This window comes from Pteropus vampyrus, unplaced genomic scaffold (genome assembly GCF_000151845.1).
Source record: "Pteropus vampyrus isolate Shadow unplaced genomic scaffold, Pvam_2.0 Scaffold276, whole genome shotgun sequence".
Lineage (NCBI taxonomy): Eukaryota > Metazoa > Chordata > Mammalia > Chiroptera > Pteropodidae > Pteropus > Pteropus vampyrus.
In genome coordinates this window covers 1817353-1835540 of record NW_011889057.1, presented here as the reverse complement: position 1 = coordinate 1835540, position 18188 = coordinate 1817353, and the positions used below count along the sequence as shown (strand labels likewise).

The 18188-nt window shown below is 38.0% G+C and overlaps 1 protein-coding gene and 1 long non-coding RNA gene across 5 annotated transcripts in view; one reads left to right on the top strand and one right to left on the bottom strand.

Annotated features, from left to right (window-relative positions):
- CBX5 (chromobox 5) overlaps window positions 1–18136 on the bottom strand; it is a 33187-nt gene extending 15051 nt beyond the window's left edge. The window contains exons 1-3 of one of the 4 annotated variants that reach the window (XM_011375761.2): window positions 17992–18136; window positions 14152–14253; window positions 2515–2693 (exon numbers count right to left, since the gene is read on the bottom strand). In XM_011375761.2, coding sequence (XP_011374063.1) covers window positions 2515–2651 — 137 coding nt within the window. In that variant the 5' untranslated portion in view covers window positions 2652–2693; window positions 14152–14253; window positions 17992–18136. Of the gene's footprint in view, window positions 1–2514; window positions 2694–4283; window positions 4382–4524; window positions 4645–14151; window positions 14254–17991 lie in introns of those variants that run through there. The other 3 variants (XM_011375762.2, XM_011375766.2, XM_011375764.2) reach the window with 3 other exon arrangements.
- LOC111729700 lies at window positions 6897–12173 on the top strand. Its single transcript, XR_002776338.1, has 3 exons — window positions 6897–7590; window positions 9593–9658; window positions 12098–12173. It is a non-coding gene; the product is annotated as an uncharacterized LOC111729700 (long non-coding RNA).
- Window positions 18137–18188: the final 52 nt, after the last annotated feature.

Genomic DNA, 18188 nt, shown 5'->3' with positions numbered 1-18188 from the left:
TCTGTAAATATATCATAAAAGCAGTTTCTACAATACCTTTATTGACTTGGGGGGAAAATTTTTAATGAATGCACTATTCATTTCAGATATTGTTTTTTAAATAAAGTAATTTTAGATAGAAATGGTTTGAACACATGCCATAACTTGACTGAAATAAGCAGAATGATGATATATTTACTCAAGACTGAAATAACTTTCTGCAAAAGGAGCTTAAGAATGAGATAATTTATTTTCAAATCATTACATCTAAAACTAGAAAAGCTTCTCCTTCACAGCAATTCTTTAAGCATAAATAAATAAATAAATCCACATACAGTAATCTTTCCCTCAAATCCACAGACCATAGTTTACTATCCCAGAAGAAATTAAGGCACCAAAATCAAGAGGCGTGCCAACACTATAACATAAGCAACTAGACATGGGGGTAGAGGAGAGTCTCTGTTGATACCAAGGAAAGGCAGTCCTATAACGGGATCATCCCTTTTCCTACCATATTGGTATTGTTATTTCTACATTAACCAATTTTCACCCAAAAGACAGCATGGGCGAAATTTTTGAAAGAGTCTGGGCTTTAGGGCCAAAGAAATCTGATATTGGATCCTTGTTCCAGCATGTATCAGTTATCTTCGGCAAATAACTTCACTAATTTCCTCATCTGTAAACTGAAAATATCTCTATAAGCTGTAACGAGAATTAAAGAGAACACATGAGGAAGAATCTGATCACTGCCTAGCAAACATTAAGTATTTAGTTGTAGACAATGCTGAAACAGCAAAATTTGCTTGAAATCCTGGACATTTCTGACAAAGGACAAAACTTAATCTATCTACCTCAAACTTTGTCTTTCCCTCTTTTATCTCTGCAAGGTACCAGTACCTAAACTACACATATAGGTTCAAGTACCTTCAATATGCCCAAGAATTTCCAGTGGTGATTCAATGGACCCAGTAAACAAACACCCTTAAAATCTTTAGGTATTATGTTAATTCCTACTTCACGGTGCTCTAGGTCTCTCAAATTCATATTTTCCTCATCTCTACAGTATGTAATGACACTGATCCTCTTTAAAAATATGGAGGGCATCTTCTGATTGCTGTTACCCACCACATTGATTCACGTAATGAAATAACCTTAAGTACGTTCCAAAGGCTCCTGATTCATACCTTTGTCTAAAGGTACTGTCAGAACACTAAATCTTTTAGTATACTTAAGTCCTATGCTTTAAAGCTGTGATGTTCAACATGGTAGCTACTAGCCACATGTGGCTATTGAGCACTTGAAATGTGACTAGTCTGAACTAAGATGTGTTATAAAATATAAAATATACATCAGATTTTGAAGATATAACATGAAAAAAATAATATAAAATATCTCAACAATTTTTAAATTAATGTTGAAATAGCATTTTGGTATATTGTGTTAAATATTAAAATTAATTTCACTTTAATATGGCCACCAAAAAAATTTTAATTGCATGTGTGGCCTACATTCTATTTCTACTGGACAGCACCACCCTAAGGAGTTCTAAACCAGTTCCTATCAGTTCATTGGGGTTCTGAGAAATCTATTCTTTGTTATTAGGCATCCTGAGAAGAGAATTAACCAGCAATTGAGGCAAAATGCCTAATGATTAACACAGCTTCATGTATTTCACTTTTCAAGCTACTTCTTCTTCTATGCTTCGATACGTGTCTAGTCCCATTTATTCCCAAGGAAAGAATAATATACTTTAGCACTTCGGCATAAAGCCAGTTACTACCTTTCTAGTCAATACTTCAGTATGATTCTTAAAGACCACTGACTTAAAGTTTCTTTAAAAAAAAAAATAGATTGATGAATAAAGGAATAGATGGATCGGTTATATTAAAAGGTTAATTGCAGAAAGTAGGTGGTATGTATCTGAGTGGATAGTTTTCTTTGTCTCAGCTGTATATTGGAAATTTTCAAATATAAATATGTGGCGGGGGACTGTGGCCTCAGATTTAAGTCTCTTATTAAGGTGTTTCATCTTAGGACAGTTCTGAGATACAAGGATAACTGTGGAAAGCTATGGGCTGTGGGGTTAGTTATTCTTCAATGCATATTATTTTAGCTTAGTTATATCCAAAAGAATAGTAACAGTTTATACTTACACAAAGCTTATGTGTCAGGCTCTGTGTATCTACCAAATATCTCTATGACAAGTATTATTTCTTATTCCTATTTTACTGAGGAAAGAAGATTAAGAACTTAACTGAGATCACTATCATAAGTGGTGGTGCAAGAATCTGGACCCAGGCAATCTGGCTCCCAAGTCTATGCTAACCAGTTTATTATACTGCCTCTCAACATCATTATCATTAGAACACCACTCTAAGAAGGGGGAGGCTTTATTTAGTTTATTGTTGTGTCTTCTGAGTCTTAGGAAAGGAGTGCAGGTGGGGGAAAAAAAAGACAAAGATGGTGGTGGTTCTTGGGGAAGTAAACCAAAGGTGTCTAGCTCTGCAGTCCTAAAGCCTAAGAGAAGGCACTTACTCAGAAAAGCCTTTCCACTTCAGTAGATATTCCACTTGCCCCTTAACCACACGCCTATCTAGCACCTTCTCCACGACGTACTCCTCCTCATCCTCAGAAGAAGAACTGTCAGCTGTCCGCTTGGTTTTCTTTCCCATGTCGTACGCTGTTCCACCTGAAGGTCTAAGGCCACTGGGTTCCTGCAAATGTGAAAGATAAAATGTTCAGAATCCATGTGAAGATTCTTGATGAGATGCAGAGGGTAAAACATAAAGCTGCCATGTACCTTTCTCTAGAGTCTTGAAGAATTCTACAGATGAATCCTAAGAATTTAATTTAAAAAAATTCTACAGATGAATCCTAAGAATTTAATTTAAAAAAATTCTACAGATGAATCCTAAGAATTTAATTTACCTTCAACTAACAAGATCGTAATTGGATGGCCCAACTGTCTAACTCCTCTAATTTCAGATTTCAAAAGACAAGTAGTGTATGTTACTCCTGGCAACTTCTATAACTATTTACAAGCTAGCAACTCAAAGAAAAAGGTGGAAAACTTGAAGTTAAAAGAATTGTGATAGAAGTAAAACCTTCCCTCTCATCAAGGTGAGTAAGTTTCTTTATAAAAATGAAAAGGAAAAGCCACCAAAATGTAACTTTCTCTGCTCTGAGCATCTTGACTAGTTGGTCTCTTAGCAGCACAAAAAAAAAGGCCTGCTCGAGCAACTTTCACATTTTCAGTAACTCAGAACATTTCTCTTAAAGCAAATTGAGCTTGTCTCTTCAGAGCAACCATCAGTTCACCAAAGCAGGGCTGACATCTCAAATACACTAAGCTTCCTTTTACATTTGGGGATGCAAGGGAAGCAGGCAAGAAAAAAAAATTTCAGTCCTAAGAAGTCAAAATTAGTCATTGGATCATTGAGTAATTCTTAAGGCTCAACAATTCCAAACAGTTAAGGAGGTACTCTCTCCTCTTAACTGGAGTTGACTTTGGGCCAAAGGAAGAGGAGGAGGAAAAAGAAGTCTGGCCCCAGACTCACATCAACAAGAAGCCTCAAAACACAGAGGAGCCATTCATAGGCCCAAGGAAAGTTGAAGCAAAGCTGCACAAATGGAAATTGAGTTAAGCTAAGAAATATGCACGACCAGAGGGTACTCAAAGAGAATCTAGTTTTTTTCATTCCCAGGTTGTTATCATAATCATTTTAAAGAATTCTTCCTTAACCATGTTAAATGGTGCCTACATTCTGGATTACAGAGTAGCAAGGATTGTTTTCTTAGCTGAATTCCATATTTATTTTGCTGAAATTTTAAAGATTTTTTTCAGCACTCTCTAAAAATCTTTCCATCTTGACCAGAAGACCACTGCCAGGATTAGGTAAGGCCAGTGCTAATCTCAGAATTTTATTCAAGTCAAGTAGCATAAAGAGTTGCATTTATCAATTTACTTCAAATTAGCAAAATTTAAGAAATTATTCCAAGAATATATAGTTGGAAATCATATTTCCAGAACTTACTAGCAATCGGTCTGCCCACCAAAAACCTGTCTGTACCCATCACTACCCTGTAATAAAACTAAGTTTTTCATTAAAATACTTTTTCGGAAGAGGAGGTAGGCAGGAGAAATGTAGCTAAGGGGCTTCAAAATAATTTTTCCATGAATTTAGAACAGTCCTAAGCCTTAAGAAAAAAAAAAAATCTGATTTATTTAAAATAAAGTCTCTGACCTCACCAGAGACAGGAAATGTCATGTCCCAGGGAGAGTACCCCACCCCACCCCCACTCACCTTGGAATTTCCGGGAGCTGAGCAGTTTAGGTCAGAGCGCTGGGGTTAAAACCAGCCCCGGGTTAGATGCATGCAGTTAAGCATTGTGGCTATGGCCTCCCCTGCCTCACGAGGAAAAACAAGGATTTACATATGTGTTCTTCAGTTTGTGGGAGAAAAGAGGAAAATCTCCCTTTATACCTTCATGCAGAAGAGGCGCCCCAAAGGGAGATGATAAATGGGGGTTCCCTCTTTTACCTACCGGATCGCCCCAGTTCTTTCTTTCCCTCTGGGCTAACAGGAGGGGCCTCCCCTCCCAGGTCTGGGGCTTGGCGGGCTGGCAGCTCCCCCGCCCCCACCCAGCTGCCTGGGCGCCACTGCGCAGCTGTCCCAGTCCGTTGCCATGGCAACTGGCAGCAGTACTAGACTAACAGTGGGAGAGGCAAACTGAAAAGTTAAAAGCCTTAACTTTCCTTTTCAGTGAAGACTTGGGTGGAGAAGTTGGAAGGTACCTCCCTTGGCCTCCAGGCTAAGACATTCAGAGTTCAAGGGAATTGGTTCTTGAGTTTTAAATCCCAAACTTGTGCTTATTCCTCTAAATGCACTGGGAATTAATCAATACCATTTTAAGACCATCTAACAAGATTATAGCTCAACTGGAAGGGGGAGGGGAAAGGCTAGTTCCTTCTACAGGAGGATTAGAGCAAACCACCCACCCCCTAAACCAGCCCACCAGAAGCACTTTAGACAAGGCCTCTTCTACCATCTGTCACTGAACAGTCAATTAAAAAAAAATTTTTTTTGGTGGGTAGGGGGAGACTAACAGGAAAGGGGGAAGGGAAGTATTTCAAAGATACTGTACAACTTTCCTTCCTAGGGCAATTACTAGATAAAGAGAATCTAGAGCCTTGAAGCACTACCAAAGAACCTCTCAACTAGAGGTTCGATAGAAAAAAACATCTAATCCTTAGGTAGTTTTTAAAAAAAGGGAGAGGAGATCAGTCCAGCCACAACCATTACTATTAAAATTACCTCATTAGTTGTTCTTGTAATGTTATGAAACAAATTTTAAATTACTACCCATCGGAAACAATATAAAATTCCATATATCAATAATCTCTAATACTTGAGAAAAGGAGGACTGAGATAAAGAAAGATATTTAAGAGACTTGTGGTCCCACAAATTTTCATTTTTCCTGGCCCTAAAGAACATTTTTGAGAGATCCAAAACCCTGCTCTGCTTTAGACATGTGTCTTTAAAGCCAGAGGTGGCAGCCATCTGAGAGTAAGAAAAAGGGACAATCAAAAGCAACCCAACTGAGGAATCGGCAGAGAACTGGTGATTATTTTGGTTATCACACAGAAGAAATTATAGGATACGAGAGCAAAGTAAGACAGTTTTCAACTACAGAGAATTTCTTCAACTTTGAATGGTCCCATCAGGAAATCTCTAAGTAAAAAATGACTTTTTTGACTTTTCCTAATTTTAACTCTTCATAGTTAAGGGATGACAAGAAAAAAAAAATCTGAGATGTTCTAAATTAAAATTACAGCAGCCAGAGAGACAGAAGTTACCTTGTTAATAGCTGTGGACCAGCTCTGACAAAAGACTGCGCATATTTTCTATGTATCTGCTGGAATTTAGGATAAATTTCCAGGTGGCTATTTTTGAGATTATCCAAAAGAGAGAAGAGCCAGGTGCTATCGAATCCCAGGAGCCTCCTTTCTTATTTACATATGAATTTTCCAATCTGCTGCCCACAGTTAATCCACATGGGCAGACACTTCCTTTCGGGCTCCGCTGTGCCCATCCCAGATCTAGACCCATTTCACCTACTCCCATCCCCTTTGTCTATAGCTAATGTAAATACTTTCAGAACAGTTTACATCTTTCTCCACCAACCCCCCACCTGATGAATAAAAATGTTTGTAAAATTCCTGAACAATGAACATGTTTTCTTTCCTATCCAGCCATGATGCTGGTGGTTTAAACCCCATAACTCAAGATCAGTCTCTTTTCTGCTAGTAATGGCCAAATAAATCCTGTTTTTAAAGACTTTCGACCATGAAAGTTAAAATTTTTTGTTTAACTGGGATATGGAAACAATGCCAAAGGAATTTGATCAAGGTTCTGATTCTGTGATTAACTTGCCATGTGTGATCCTGAGTAAATAAATTTTAGATCTAACTCCGGAATCACTAAAATGGGCCAAATAAATCCCCACTGCCTACCTCCTAGGGAAAAAGTGAGTTTATGTTGAAACCAGAGCTGTTCAATCCCCTAAAGAGAAGCTTTTGTAAAAATATTATAGGGCCGAATACAACAACGGCAGGAAATGTGACCTTCCAAATTCCTAAGCCATTAAACCATATTGCATGCAGTAACTCCCGCACCTCAACATGTTAGCAGACAGCAAGAAAGAAGAGTGTCTTTGTTAATTATGTAATGGTAAACTAATAAACCTTCAGAGAATAGGCAGGTCCGTTCTCTCTTAAGGGTAAAATACTTACTCAAATGCCTTAAAATTCAGAAAGGCATTGGAGATGGCCAAATGAAAAGACTAATAGTAATTCTGTGAAGAGATAAAGGACAGGAAATAATGAGAGCAACACTAACACTTTAATGACACTGACTTTCCATTAAAAAAAAAAAAGTGAATTTAAGGAAGAAAGGAACAAAAACATTCTGGAGTTCACCTCTTCCTAAAACCCTATTCAGGGAAGAAAGAGCAAAATCAATTCCCTTCTTCCTACTCTTAAGAATTGCCTAAAGGGCACACGGCTGAGGTCCCTTATTCTTTGGGAAATGGGTTTTATAACAGCTGACAAATCAAATTGGGCCTGATGCCAGGAGTCAGAGTCCAACCATAATACTCTGTAAAGAATGGCATGCAATTGTCTTGTAAATCTCCTGGACAGTCACAGATCAGAAGCTGGCAAGGATGACGACATAGTTCTGATGGAATGTGTCTTATCTTAACCTTGAAGTTACAGATCTGCTCAGGAGCAGCAGTAAGAAATGAGAAATGCACTCAGACATCGGAGGGGACATAATTCTCTTTTAGACAGCGCGACCCAGTGTATTAGGGTCAGATGAAACACAAAGCCAGATGGACAATTTAAGGGCTAGAGCCTGGACCAGATAAAGCATCAAGACTGGTGGTTCATGTTAAGCTTGGGAGGAGGGAACGTACCAGTATGAGAAATGAGACATGGCTGGCAGGATGATGGAGTGATTGAAGTAGAATCCCAGATACCATGGTGGAGCTGAAGAGAGAATGAGCCTCTGAGTGCAACCTTATCCGTATAGAAATCTTCATAGGAAGGGGTGAGCCAGCTTCTCAAGTTTCTGGAATCTTTCAGGCCTAACAGCTCTCAACCCTTTCTTGAACATCCGTAGGAACTCTCTAGTAAAGGCATCCACAACTAACAACTACAGATAGATTCCGGCAATTTAACTGTCCCTAAGGACACAAGGAAAGAGCAGACCCCACCAACCCTTCATATCAATGATACAAGGCAAGTTCACCTAACAGGCCTCTGTGTGTACGGGGTGGGGGCAGGGGGAGGGATACAGGACACCTAAACCAGGGATCTGTTGATAAGTCAGCTTTAGAAATAACGGGTTAAAAGTGCCAGCCCCCAGAAATTACAGAGAGGGCATTACAGAAAGCTGCAGAAAATCCAGAACAACAGATCGTGGTTAACGATTTGCACTAACCAATCAACACCAGACACCAGAGCCATCCCTACGGGGTCTCTGGTGTCTGTCTGCCTAGTTCCGCCAGTTACTACTTTTTACTGCCAGCTGTCTGGGTGTCTTTTCTTAGATCTTGGTGTAACACATTTTATTTTCATCACTATTTATAAGCAAAAGCATATATAGAACATAATTCTAAATCTTTCTCTAAGCTTTCTTTGTATTATTTAAAAAGTCATGGAAAATAACTGGTAAGTTGCCTCACTGAACCACCCACTGAACTATCTCGAAGTGACAGTCAGGCCAAATGTTAATATGCATAATCAATAAGCTCTTTCTTCATTTTAGAGTTTCAATACAAATTCTATAAGCCCACTAAGAAAGCAAAATCCTCCAGAAAGAAGCCATTTTAAAGACTGTAGGAAAGGGTGAGGGCATATGCAAAGCTCCCTACCATGTTTACTAATTAAATATGCCACTGATGGGTGACTTTGGTAGGTCCAGGCTTGAGAAATTCCCATTCCCCGCCTCTAAGGCCCTTGGGGAAAGCCAGTGGTTTCAGTGAAGATTAAATTGTCAGCTATAGCACTGTCTTGAAAGTGTCCTCCATCTAGCCATATTGTAAGAAAAACAGATGAAAAGAAACCAAATTTATAAAACCATTTTAATTTACAAAACCATTTTAATCAGGTCTGTGTTCTTTGCTCTTTAAGGATATAGTACCAGTGGTTTAGGTTTATATCCCATATTGCATAAAACTAAAATATCCTCTATAAAGATGTTTTCTTCTATTAGATTTATGATTTCCAAAGTATTAGCCATGTGGCATTTTAACAAAAATGCAGCATAGAGATGCACATTACAGCTGTCCAGGCTGTCTTAAGTTTTGTTAAATGGGCTGATAACTATCACTCCACTTCCACCGAAGCCATGAGCATCCAATTCAGGAGGAGTTAAAAGCTTTTTAAATGTTCATTTAAGAGACTGGATTAGGAAAGAGTTGAGAAGGAAGATTAACTGTGGTCATTAACACTCCTATCATTAACAACACAAACTTTATTAATAGTGCAGAGAAGAAATGTGCTCCCTTTGGCTAGCACAGCTCCAGTTTGTGATCTTTTAAAAATAAGGCCAAGGCACTGCTTCAACCAGTCACAGAATGATTCTGGGGCAAAGAACCCTGTTTGTTGATTATCCAAGACTCCTGCTTCAGTGAGCAAGGGAGTAAAGGGTCTTTTGTTCTTTAAGATTAAGACATGTACATCACAGAGAAGCTGCCTTATAAATTTCACTTAGCTTTACTGTCCTCCAAGCTTTGACCACTATTAAAAAATATGAATGTGCACTAAAGCAATTCTCAGAACTGCTTAAAGTTATAAGTCTGGTTCACTGGTATATTTAGCAGTAACATTCAAATTCTTGATATCTCATTACCAGATCACAATCCACAAAATAATAATCTTATATGGGATGTTTTTTTCCTGTATTAAAATCTACTTAATTTCTTCTCTCAAGTGGCAGGCTTCTTTAAATTCAGTTACAGCACACTTAAACCATCACTGGACAAGAGGTTAGATATCCAATTGTTCCAAGATTTATGAGAAAGTAGAATTTGGCAAATGTTTTCCAGGTGGTGCTTTCCAACAACTCTATCCTTGGAATGCACTGAACTCATCTCAAGGCACCACAGCCTCAGGTGGGTGTTAATCTCATACCCTCTCCTCTCTTAATTAAATGTGTTGAAGTATGAACTAGTAGAGCCTGTCACCTTTCATGAAGAACCTGGCGATTTCACCATAAATAAATCTTAAGAAAAATGGTTAATAGCAATGTTTGAGTATATTACCATGAATCTTAGATTTTTACATACGACTTTGGCAGAACATGTTCACAAAATATGTCAGGGTTAAAAGAGAACTAAAGTGTCAACCCCCCAAAAAACATTATGGTCATAAAGCATTTTTCAACAGCCATAAAATGAAGACTGGTGCTTACCCTAGCATCATCTAGTTTGCAGATTTTGGACATCAGCTGCTTAAGGGTCATAGAGGCCCCCTCAGGTCATTTCATCAAATCCTCTATTTTAAGGAAGAGCTTCTACTATGCCAGACAATTTATGTTCTCTCATAATCTAAGTTTAGTGAAGACATTTAAGAGACATAAAAATTAATTTGCATAACCATAAACTAAATCTCTAAAATATCTGATTTAATTGTTGAGACGGTATTAGAATTTAAATCAATATGCTAAAATCTGATTAATACATGCTGACAAAAAATTATATAATTAGAATAAGAAAGGTGTCTCAGACTATAAAACTTGAGGGTGTAAAAGAAGGCATTCCTTCAACATATGGCATAATTTTGTGCTATGCCATTACCTTGGTGTATTTGCAACATGAATTATATTGAAGTCATAGCCTACAATTTAGATAAATAAAATCAAGCCAGTATTGAACTTTTTTCCATCCTATACAATAGTATAGTATCCTTGGTAGCTCCTTGGCCATCTATTATGATCCTGACCAATTTCTCTCTGTGGCAATTTAAAAGCTGTAAAAAAATACATAATGGGTGATGACAGGAGAAATAAACCCACACCAGAAATTATTGAACCTTGTAGGTCTTTGCAAGTGTCTCTATTGACATTTATGTGTGAGTTACTATGCCACAGTATCATAAAAGTATGCTCTATACTTCAGATATATTGATAGTTAAATGCAAAGAAAGGCCACCATCAGATAAATGGCTAAAGGGATAGCCAATCTCAGACCACCCAGCTCTTCCACTGAGCATGGTGATGTTACTTAAGACAAATAAGATGTTTCTGACTCTTTGTCCAGTGTCCAACTACAATCCAAATTCAAATCCTGTATCAGATAAAGTAGTAATTCTGATCCTTGCTCTAAAATTGTTAGGTTGGTTATGAGATATTTATTGAGGGCTTCCTAAGGGACAGGCACTGCATGGGCACTGAATCTAGCCCAGTCTTCAACTTAATGGCTGAGAATTTTAAGTTTCTCCTTAGTTAGGTCAGTGGGTAGCTCTTTCTCCCAAAATTGTTACAAAAAATAGCTTCTTAAAGGCACAACTTGTTAATAGTGGCACGATTGGGACTAGGAATAAAGAAATGTAGGTCCCGTCACAACTAGATCACTGAAAGGTAAAACTGGACAGTTCACTTAACCTGAAGGGTGTTAAGTTATTTGCCCCATTTATCTCATAGGTCTGCTATGAGAAATAATAATAATAATAAAACTAGAAAATATTTTTAAAATGTGAAGCAAATAAAAGTTAAATATCTGATAGCAGATGAAATTAAAAATAACAAATGCTTTGGTAAATGTTTTCACTAGTGTAGCCATCTGGGCCTGTACTTTTCTTTGTGGGAAGGTTTTTAACTACAAATTCTATTTCCTTAATAGATAAAGGGCTAGTGAGGTTCTATATTTCTTCTGAAGTGAGCTTTGGTAGTTTGTCTTTTCATGGAGGTGATTCATTTCATCTAAGACACTGACTGGATTGTTCATAATATCCCCTTATTACCATTTTAATGTCTCTAGGATCAGACGTAATATGCCTTCTCTTATTTGATATTAGTAATTCATCTTTTTTTCCTGATCAGCTTTGCTTGGTTTATTAATTTTATTGATCTTCTCAAAACACCAACTTTCAGTTTTATTGATTTTTCTCTATTATTTTTTGTTTCATACTTCATCAACTACTTACTGCTTTTACCATTACTGATTCCTTTCTTCTGCTTACTTTGGATTTAATTTGCTCTTCTTTTTCTAAGTACTTAAGACAGAAACATAAGTCACTAACTTTAGACCTTTTTGCTTTTATAATTGAAGCATTTAATACTATAAATTGCTAAGTACTACCTTATTACATCCCACAAATTTCGATATACCATGTTATCATTTTTGCTCAGTTCAAACATTTTCTAATTTTCTTTGTGATCTCTTCTTTGATCCATGGGTTACTTGAAAGTGTGTTGTTTACTACAATTGCAGATGTATATATTTCAGTTCTATCATTTTTTTCTTTCATATATTTTGAAGCTTTATTACTTGTGTAAAATTTGGGATTGTTGTGTCCTCTTGACGAACATGATCTCTTTATCATCTAAGCAGGTATTAGCTATTTCTCCTACCTATCTCACGTCTCTTATGCAAGAAAACACTCTGGAAAATATACAAGAAACAGAAGGCAAAATGTTGGATGATAGAGGAAGATAAAAATAACTTTAATGAATTTTCTGAACTATCTCTAAGTTTCATCTATGCTTGTCTCTAAGCACTCACATAAATGAGGTTTGACTATGTTTTATCAGATCCTTAGATATAATTTATTGTGAAATACTGAGCAAATTAGCAGTATATTACACTCCACAACTTCGTGTGAGGTGAGTGAGTCTTACTGATTTAAGGATGAGAAATGAGGCACATGGAGTTCAAGGATTTGCTTCAGAAACCAAACAAGGTTTCCCAGCCTATTGGTTGACCTCTAGCACAGGGCATTTTATTCCGACATAATTATGCCCGCTGGCTCAGATATGAATTTGCTTTATACTAAGAAATATAGATTACAATCAGAAAAATACTTGAATTCAATTTGGTTCCTCTTGTGCATGGAAGAAACAATGTGTGTGTTATAAAACTTGATCTCAAAATAGTTCTCTTAACACCACCATCTTAATCACATGCTTTCTAGTGTCCTTCCTAGCAATACAGCACTATGAAACAGGTACTCGGTAAGTTTCAAGAATAAGATTGACTACATGTGAAAAATTTTTAAACTAGGTCCATGACCTAGTTTCTTTCAGATGGAATAATCTCAGTGTTTAATTTTGATGAACTACATTTACTGGAAAGGAAGTCCAGATGATAGTGGAAAATGGCCTAGCTAGTCAGTCCATTACACTCTTTTTAGAAAAATCACACAAAATTAACAAGTACAGTTTGTTACCCTGTGTTAATACACCAGAGACTTAACAAGCAGCCAACAACTCAGTCTTCTTTCTCTCAACTCCTAGGTAAGACCATCAAAGAACTACACTGGCCCAAAATACTAGAATGAGTTCTTGATTTGCATTTAAAATTACTGAGTTCAAAAACAAACTCCAAGATATTTTGAGAGTCACTTCTTGAAAGTGTTAGGTCTAGAAGGCTGTTAGCTATCATCTATACAATTCCATCCATGTAAGATGAAGAAACTAAGGACCAAAAAGGGCAAATGGATCACTCAAGGTTACTATATCGCTAGTTAATGGCAGAATAGGAACCCAGGTTTCCTGAGCCTTTTTTTCCTCCATTTGCCTCTCATTTTCTAAAGTAACCTTTTCTTTTGAATTAGGTAATATTTATTTGGATAGGAGTTAGAGAATCAAGGTGTACTGGTCAGAATGATGGCCCCCCAAGATATATACATGTCCTAATCTCTCGAACATGTGAATATTACCTCACATGGCAAATGATATGATTAAAAGATGTGAAAGGAGAAATTTATCCTGAATTATCTGGGTGAACCTTAAATGCAATCACATGTATTCTTATGAGAGGCAAAAGGAATTTTGAGACCAATACACAGAGGAGAGGAGAATGTGAAGACAGAGCAGAGAGAGATGAGGCAACGAGATGAGGCTCATGACCACCAGAAGCTGAAAGAGGCAAGGAAGGGACTCTCCCCTAGAACCTCCAGACGGGGGTCAACACCTTAATTACAGACTTCTGGCCTCCAGAATTGTGAGAGAATAAATTCCTGTTGTTTGCTGCCACCAAGTTTGTGATAATTTGTTACAGCAGCCACAGAAACTAATAAATGGAGAAAATAAAATTTTGAAAATCATAAACTAAACATATATAAAACCGATTACTGACTCAAAAAGAATTGTGCTTCATGTGACCCAAAGACTGCCCGAAACCTCCAATCCCTCATTTCAAAGGGAAAAATAAGGCAATCACAGGATTTAATTTACCCAAAAAATACCGGTAAATATGAGAAGACATACTCAGAAAGGTTTAATATTTACATTGCTGCTAAGAACAGTGTAGGTTTTCCCCAAACACGCTAGCTGGTAGAGCTCCTGGGCAGACTAAACACAGGCAACAGTTGTCACTGTGGGTGTTCTGCCAACACAAGTGTAAAGTTGTCATCAGAAATGAGTATGTGACTTCAAGAGGCTTACAGAAATCCAACAAATCTGCGTCTCGGACTCTGCACAAGCCAACTCTTCTCAGGATGACCTGGACTCCTTCCCATTAGTACAATGATCAGCTAAAGCCATCTTCTATAAGAAAGGAAGAAAAATCAAAGTTTATTTTTTGGGGGGGAGAGGGGAGATGATTGCCCAGAGTCCAAGTTCATAAATAACAATGTGTAAAGAACAGCCATACTGAGACAGTTACAAGTGAGATCTCACACCATAATTTACTACTTTTAAAATTAATATCCACAGCACACAAGTTTAGGCGCAATTTCATATAAGGTGAATGGGAATAAAAATAGACCAAGTAAAAGACAAAAAAGGAAAGAAATGCTTTACCAGGGGTTGTTAAATGGACTATTCTAATAAGATATATAAATCATGCTATGTGGTTAAATAAAATATCTCAATAAAAGCTAAAAATACTAGTCTTCCTCAGAAACCTTTGTACCCTGGATACCTTTCTTTTCTAGAGCTGTAAGGGCTCTAAAAATTATCAAAACTTTCCTAGACATAAAAATTCAGTCACTTCAGAGGTATGTTTTTTCTCTTTCCTCAATCATAGAAGCTTTCTAGTGATTGGTTTTTAGGGAAGATGTGTTATTTTCCCTTTTAGGTTTGGCTGCAATAACATGCCTCTAAGGCCTAAGCACAGGTGCTTGAAATTTAATTTTTGTAACACAAGCTCAACATTTTGGCTTGCTAACAACCAATCCAGGTTCCCCAAAGGTAAGAAAAAAAAGTTTAAAGTGAGAACTTTCAATGAAAAATTACGCACCAAAATTTCCCCACCAGAGAAATGTTCACCAGACCTACTAATTATAACATTGTCAGATAATTCACAATAAAACAAGCAATTTTTGATTGCACACCACAGTAAACCAACAACTCTATGTTCAAATCCTGAAACTTTCAAATGAAAATATATCAAAGACATCAAATACGGGGTTCACAGATTAATTTTATAAATCCAAGTAGCTGGGGCTAGAGATGGGAGGAATCCATGCCTAGAGTAATTAATCTAAGGTGGCATAATTTGGTTACCTATTCTAAAGATCAGTTGTTTTCCTTTTTTCTCTAAACCAGGGGTCTGCAACCCCTGGGCTGCAGACCGGTACTGGTCCACTGCCTATTAGAAACTGGGCTACACAGCAGGAGATGAGCAGGGGGACAATGAGTGAAGCTTCACCCGTATTTGCAGGGGCTAGCATCACAGCCTCAGCCTCACCTCCGATCATCAGACATTAGATTCTCATAGCACGGGTCCCTAGTGCCAAAAAGGTTGGGGACCGCTGCTCTAAACTGTGGATCTGTGAACAGCTGTGAAATTGGTTCGGCAGAAAATGACTTGCATTTTTAAGAAAATGAAATAGTGTACTGTAGATGCAAACTTATCAACAGTGCTTTGCAGTATTTATTTATATAGTGAAACTTGTTTCAATGTGTATACAAGTCAGGATAAAATGTATTTCTTGTGCAGGGTCAAGGTCAAAAAAAGTTTGAGACACTGAACCAAAAGAATACCAGTAAAGGAAAGGAGCTTAAGTCAGGTGAAATTTAAAAAGTTTCTGAGCCAAGTCTACCTTCTTAAAAAACATATGTGCCATTATTTTAGGAAGCCAAACAAACATAAGATGCAATCAAACATGTTTAAATTGCAAGAAATAGTAAAAACCTTGATGAAATTTTCCTTTTATCCAATGGAACAAGAATCACACTATATTTGAAGAGATAATCATTAAGATTTAGTGATCCATTTAACAAAAGCCACTTCCTAAACACTTCACCCATCTTCTCCCTCTATCTAATTTCCAACTGGTAAAAGATTCTGACAAGATAATCAACTCTAAAAACTGTCAGTTTAAATCAGTGTTTTTCAACTGAGGGAGATTTTGCTCCACAACACTCTCCTAGGACATCTGGCATTGTCTGGAAACATTTTGATTGTCATAGATTGGGGTAGGGGGAGGTGAGATGCATTTATCCTGCCAGAAATGTCAATAGTTCTGAGGTTGGGAAACCCTGTAGATCAAGACTATTCATTTCAAACCTATATCCCTTTAGTTATTACAAACTAACAGTTACACTATTAGCATACCTACAAATAGTTTACAACCAAATATGAAATAGGTTTGTCCTTTTCCAAATGCCAGAGAACATATCTCCTCTGTTCATTAGAAGCTCAGCTAAAAGCACCTATAATTTATGTCAGAAAAGTCTAATCATAAGAGTACTTCATATGTAGTTGAATTTACTATAGTATTTAAGCATTTATCCTTTGACCATAAATAAACCAATAAACAGAACAGTACATATTCTGATACAGCCAAAATGTAAATGTCTGTACTTTACTAAAAATCTTGGAATACGCAGAATGGGCATTACCAACAGGAGATGGACTGCATATAAAATAAACACTTTGAAGAAAGTAAAACCAAAAGGCAATGGAATAATCCAGGTGATAGATGAGCCCTCCTGTCCCCATCACCCTAAAAATAACCTTCCTTAAGCAGCTTCCTTCTTACCCAAATTCAGACATCCTCAAAGGAATAGCTGAAAGAGGGGCTCAGAAACTGTTTAACGGTGTAAAGGAAGAGATATACATGGTGGGAAAAGTTCCTCAAAGAAGAGACTACAATAAAGGTATTGGGAACATGGATAATGCCTGTAAAGTACTTAGCATGATGCCTAGCAGGTACTAAGCACTCACAAAGGTACCTTGTTTTTATTTACACTTCTATACCAAGAACCACCTTAGTTCGTGTAAAAACAGCACTTTTTAAAGGTGTAACGAGAATGGCAGTGAGAAGTACGTGATTATTAAAGGAAACACAAAAATCCGTTGATTTTTAATTTAATTTTAATCATAAATTATCATCCATGCAAAGATTTAAACATTAGAGATTCAATCTGTCCCGATCTCACCACTATATGCCTAATGGTAATTCACTTGGGTATGTAGCTTTCCAAAACTTTTTCTATGGGTTTAAAAATATCAAGTTATCCGTGGAAACATGGATTATTACGTAGATTTTTCCCGGGCGCCTTTCTAGAGATTTATCCTATTCGTCCTAACATTTCAACTCAGTCTTCCTAAAAAAAAACTAGTTCTCAAAGGCAAAAGTTCTTCCTTGCTCCCCCCAAAACCTATAGTGGATGTTGACATGTACCGAAGTGGGGGGGTAATGCCAGCTCGCGGTATACATAAGCAAACGTATAGTTTCCCTATAAGGGAGGCTTATGGGATGGAGGCCTAAAAGCTTCGTTACAGAAGTCACTGTGGATAAAATATCCACCTTGACGCACCATCACAGGTATTGAATCCCCTTCCTCATCATCCCAATATCTAAGGACCTCCGTCTTTTTGGAGCGCTGACTGGATGATCTGGCCAAGTACTCTCCGTAGGTTCGCTCCAGATTTGGTCCATCCATTTAACCGCTCAACTCCCGCATTCCCCATTGGAGTCAAAGCGGCCTCTTGGCGGAGCCCGACCTACCGCGCGCTTCGGGCTCATTGGCTCGGTGAGACGCTGCTCAGGAGGGGAAAACCCGCCTCTGATGGTCCAAGGACCGATCAGTCGGCACCTAAAAGCAGACCCAATTGGCCTATACACTCGCCAGTCAAACTATTCGGCTGCAAAGCTCCACAGAACCTACAGAGATTAAAACATCCCGCCCCTGTTCTCCCATTGGTTGGCCGGACCCACTGCTCCCCCCTTCACTAGCCCCCCACCCCGCGGTCCATTCATTTCGCACAATAACGGGCCCAACTGGAGTCGGTTCAAGACCTCGTGTAGGTAGGCAAGACTATCCGCCACTTACCCAGGATCGAGACCGATCACTCACACCAATGTCTTGCCTGTTCCTCTGCGGTGAGGCCGGACCGCAAGGCACCTCTGCCACCGCCTTCTGCGCAACGCCAACCGCCCGCCAAAACGGATCCTTCCCTGCGCCTGCGCGACCAATCCTGGGACCAGACCCTTTCTCCGCCCACTACGGCTGCGCAAAACGGGGCACGA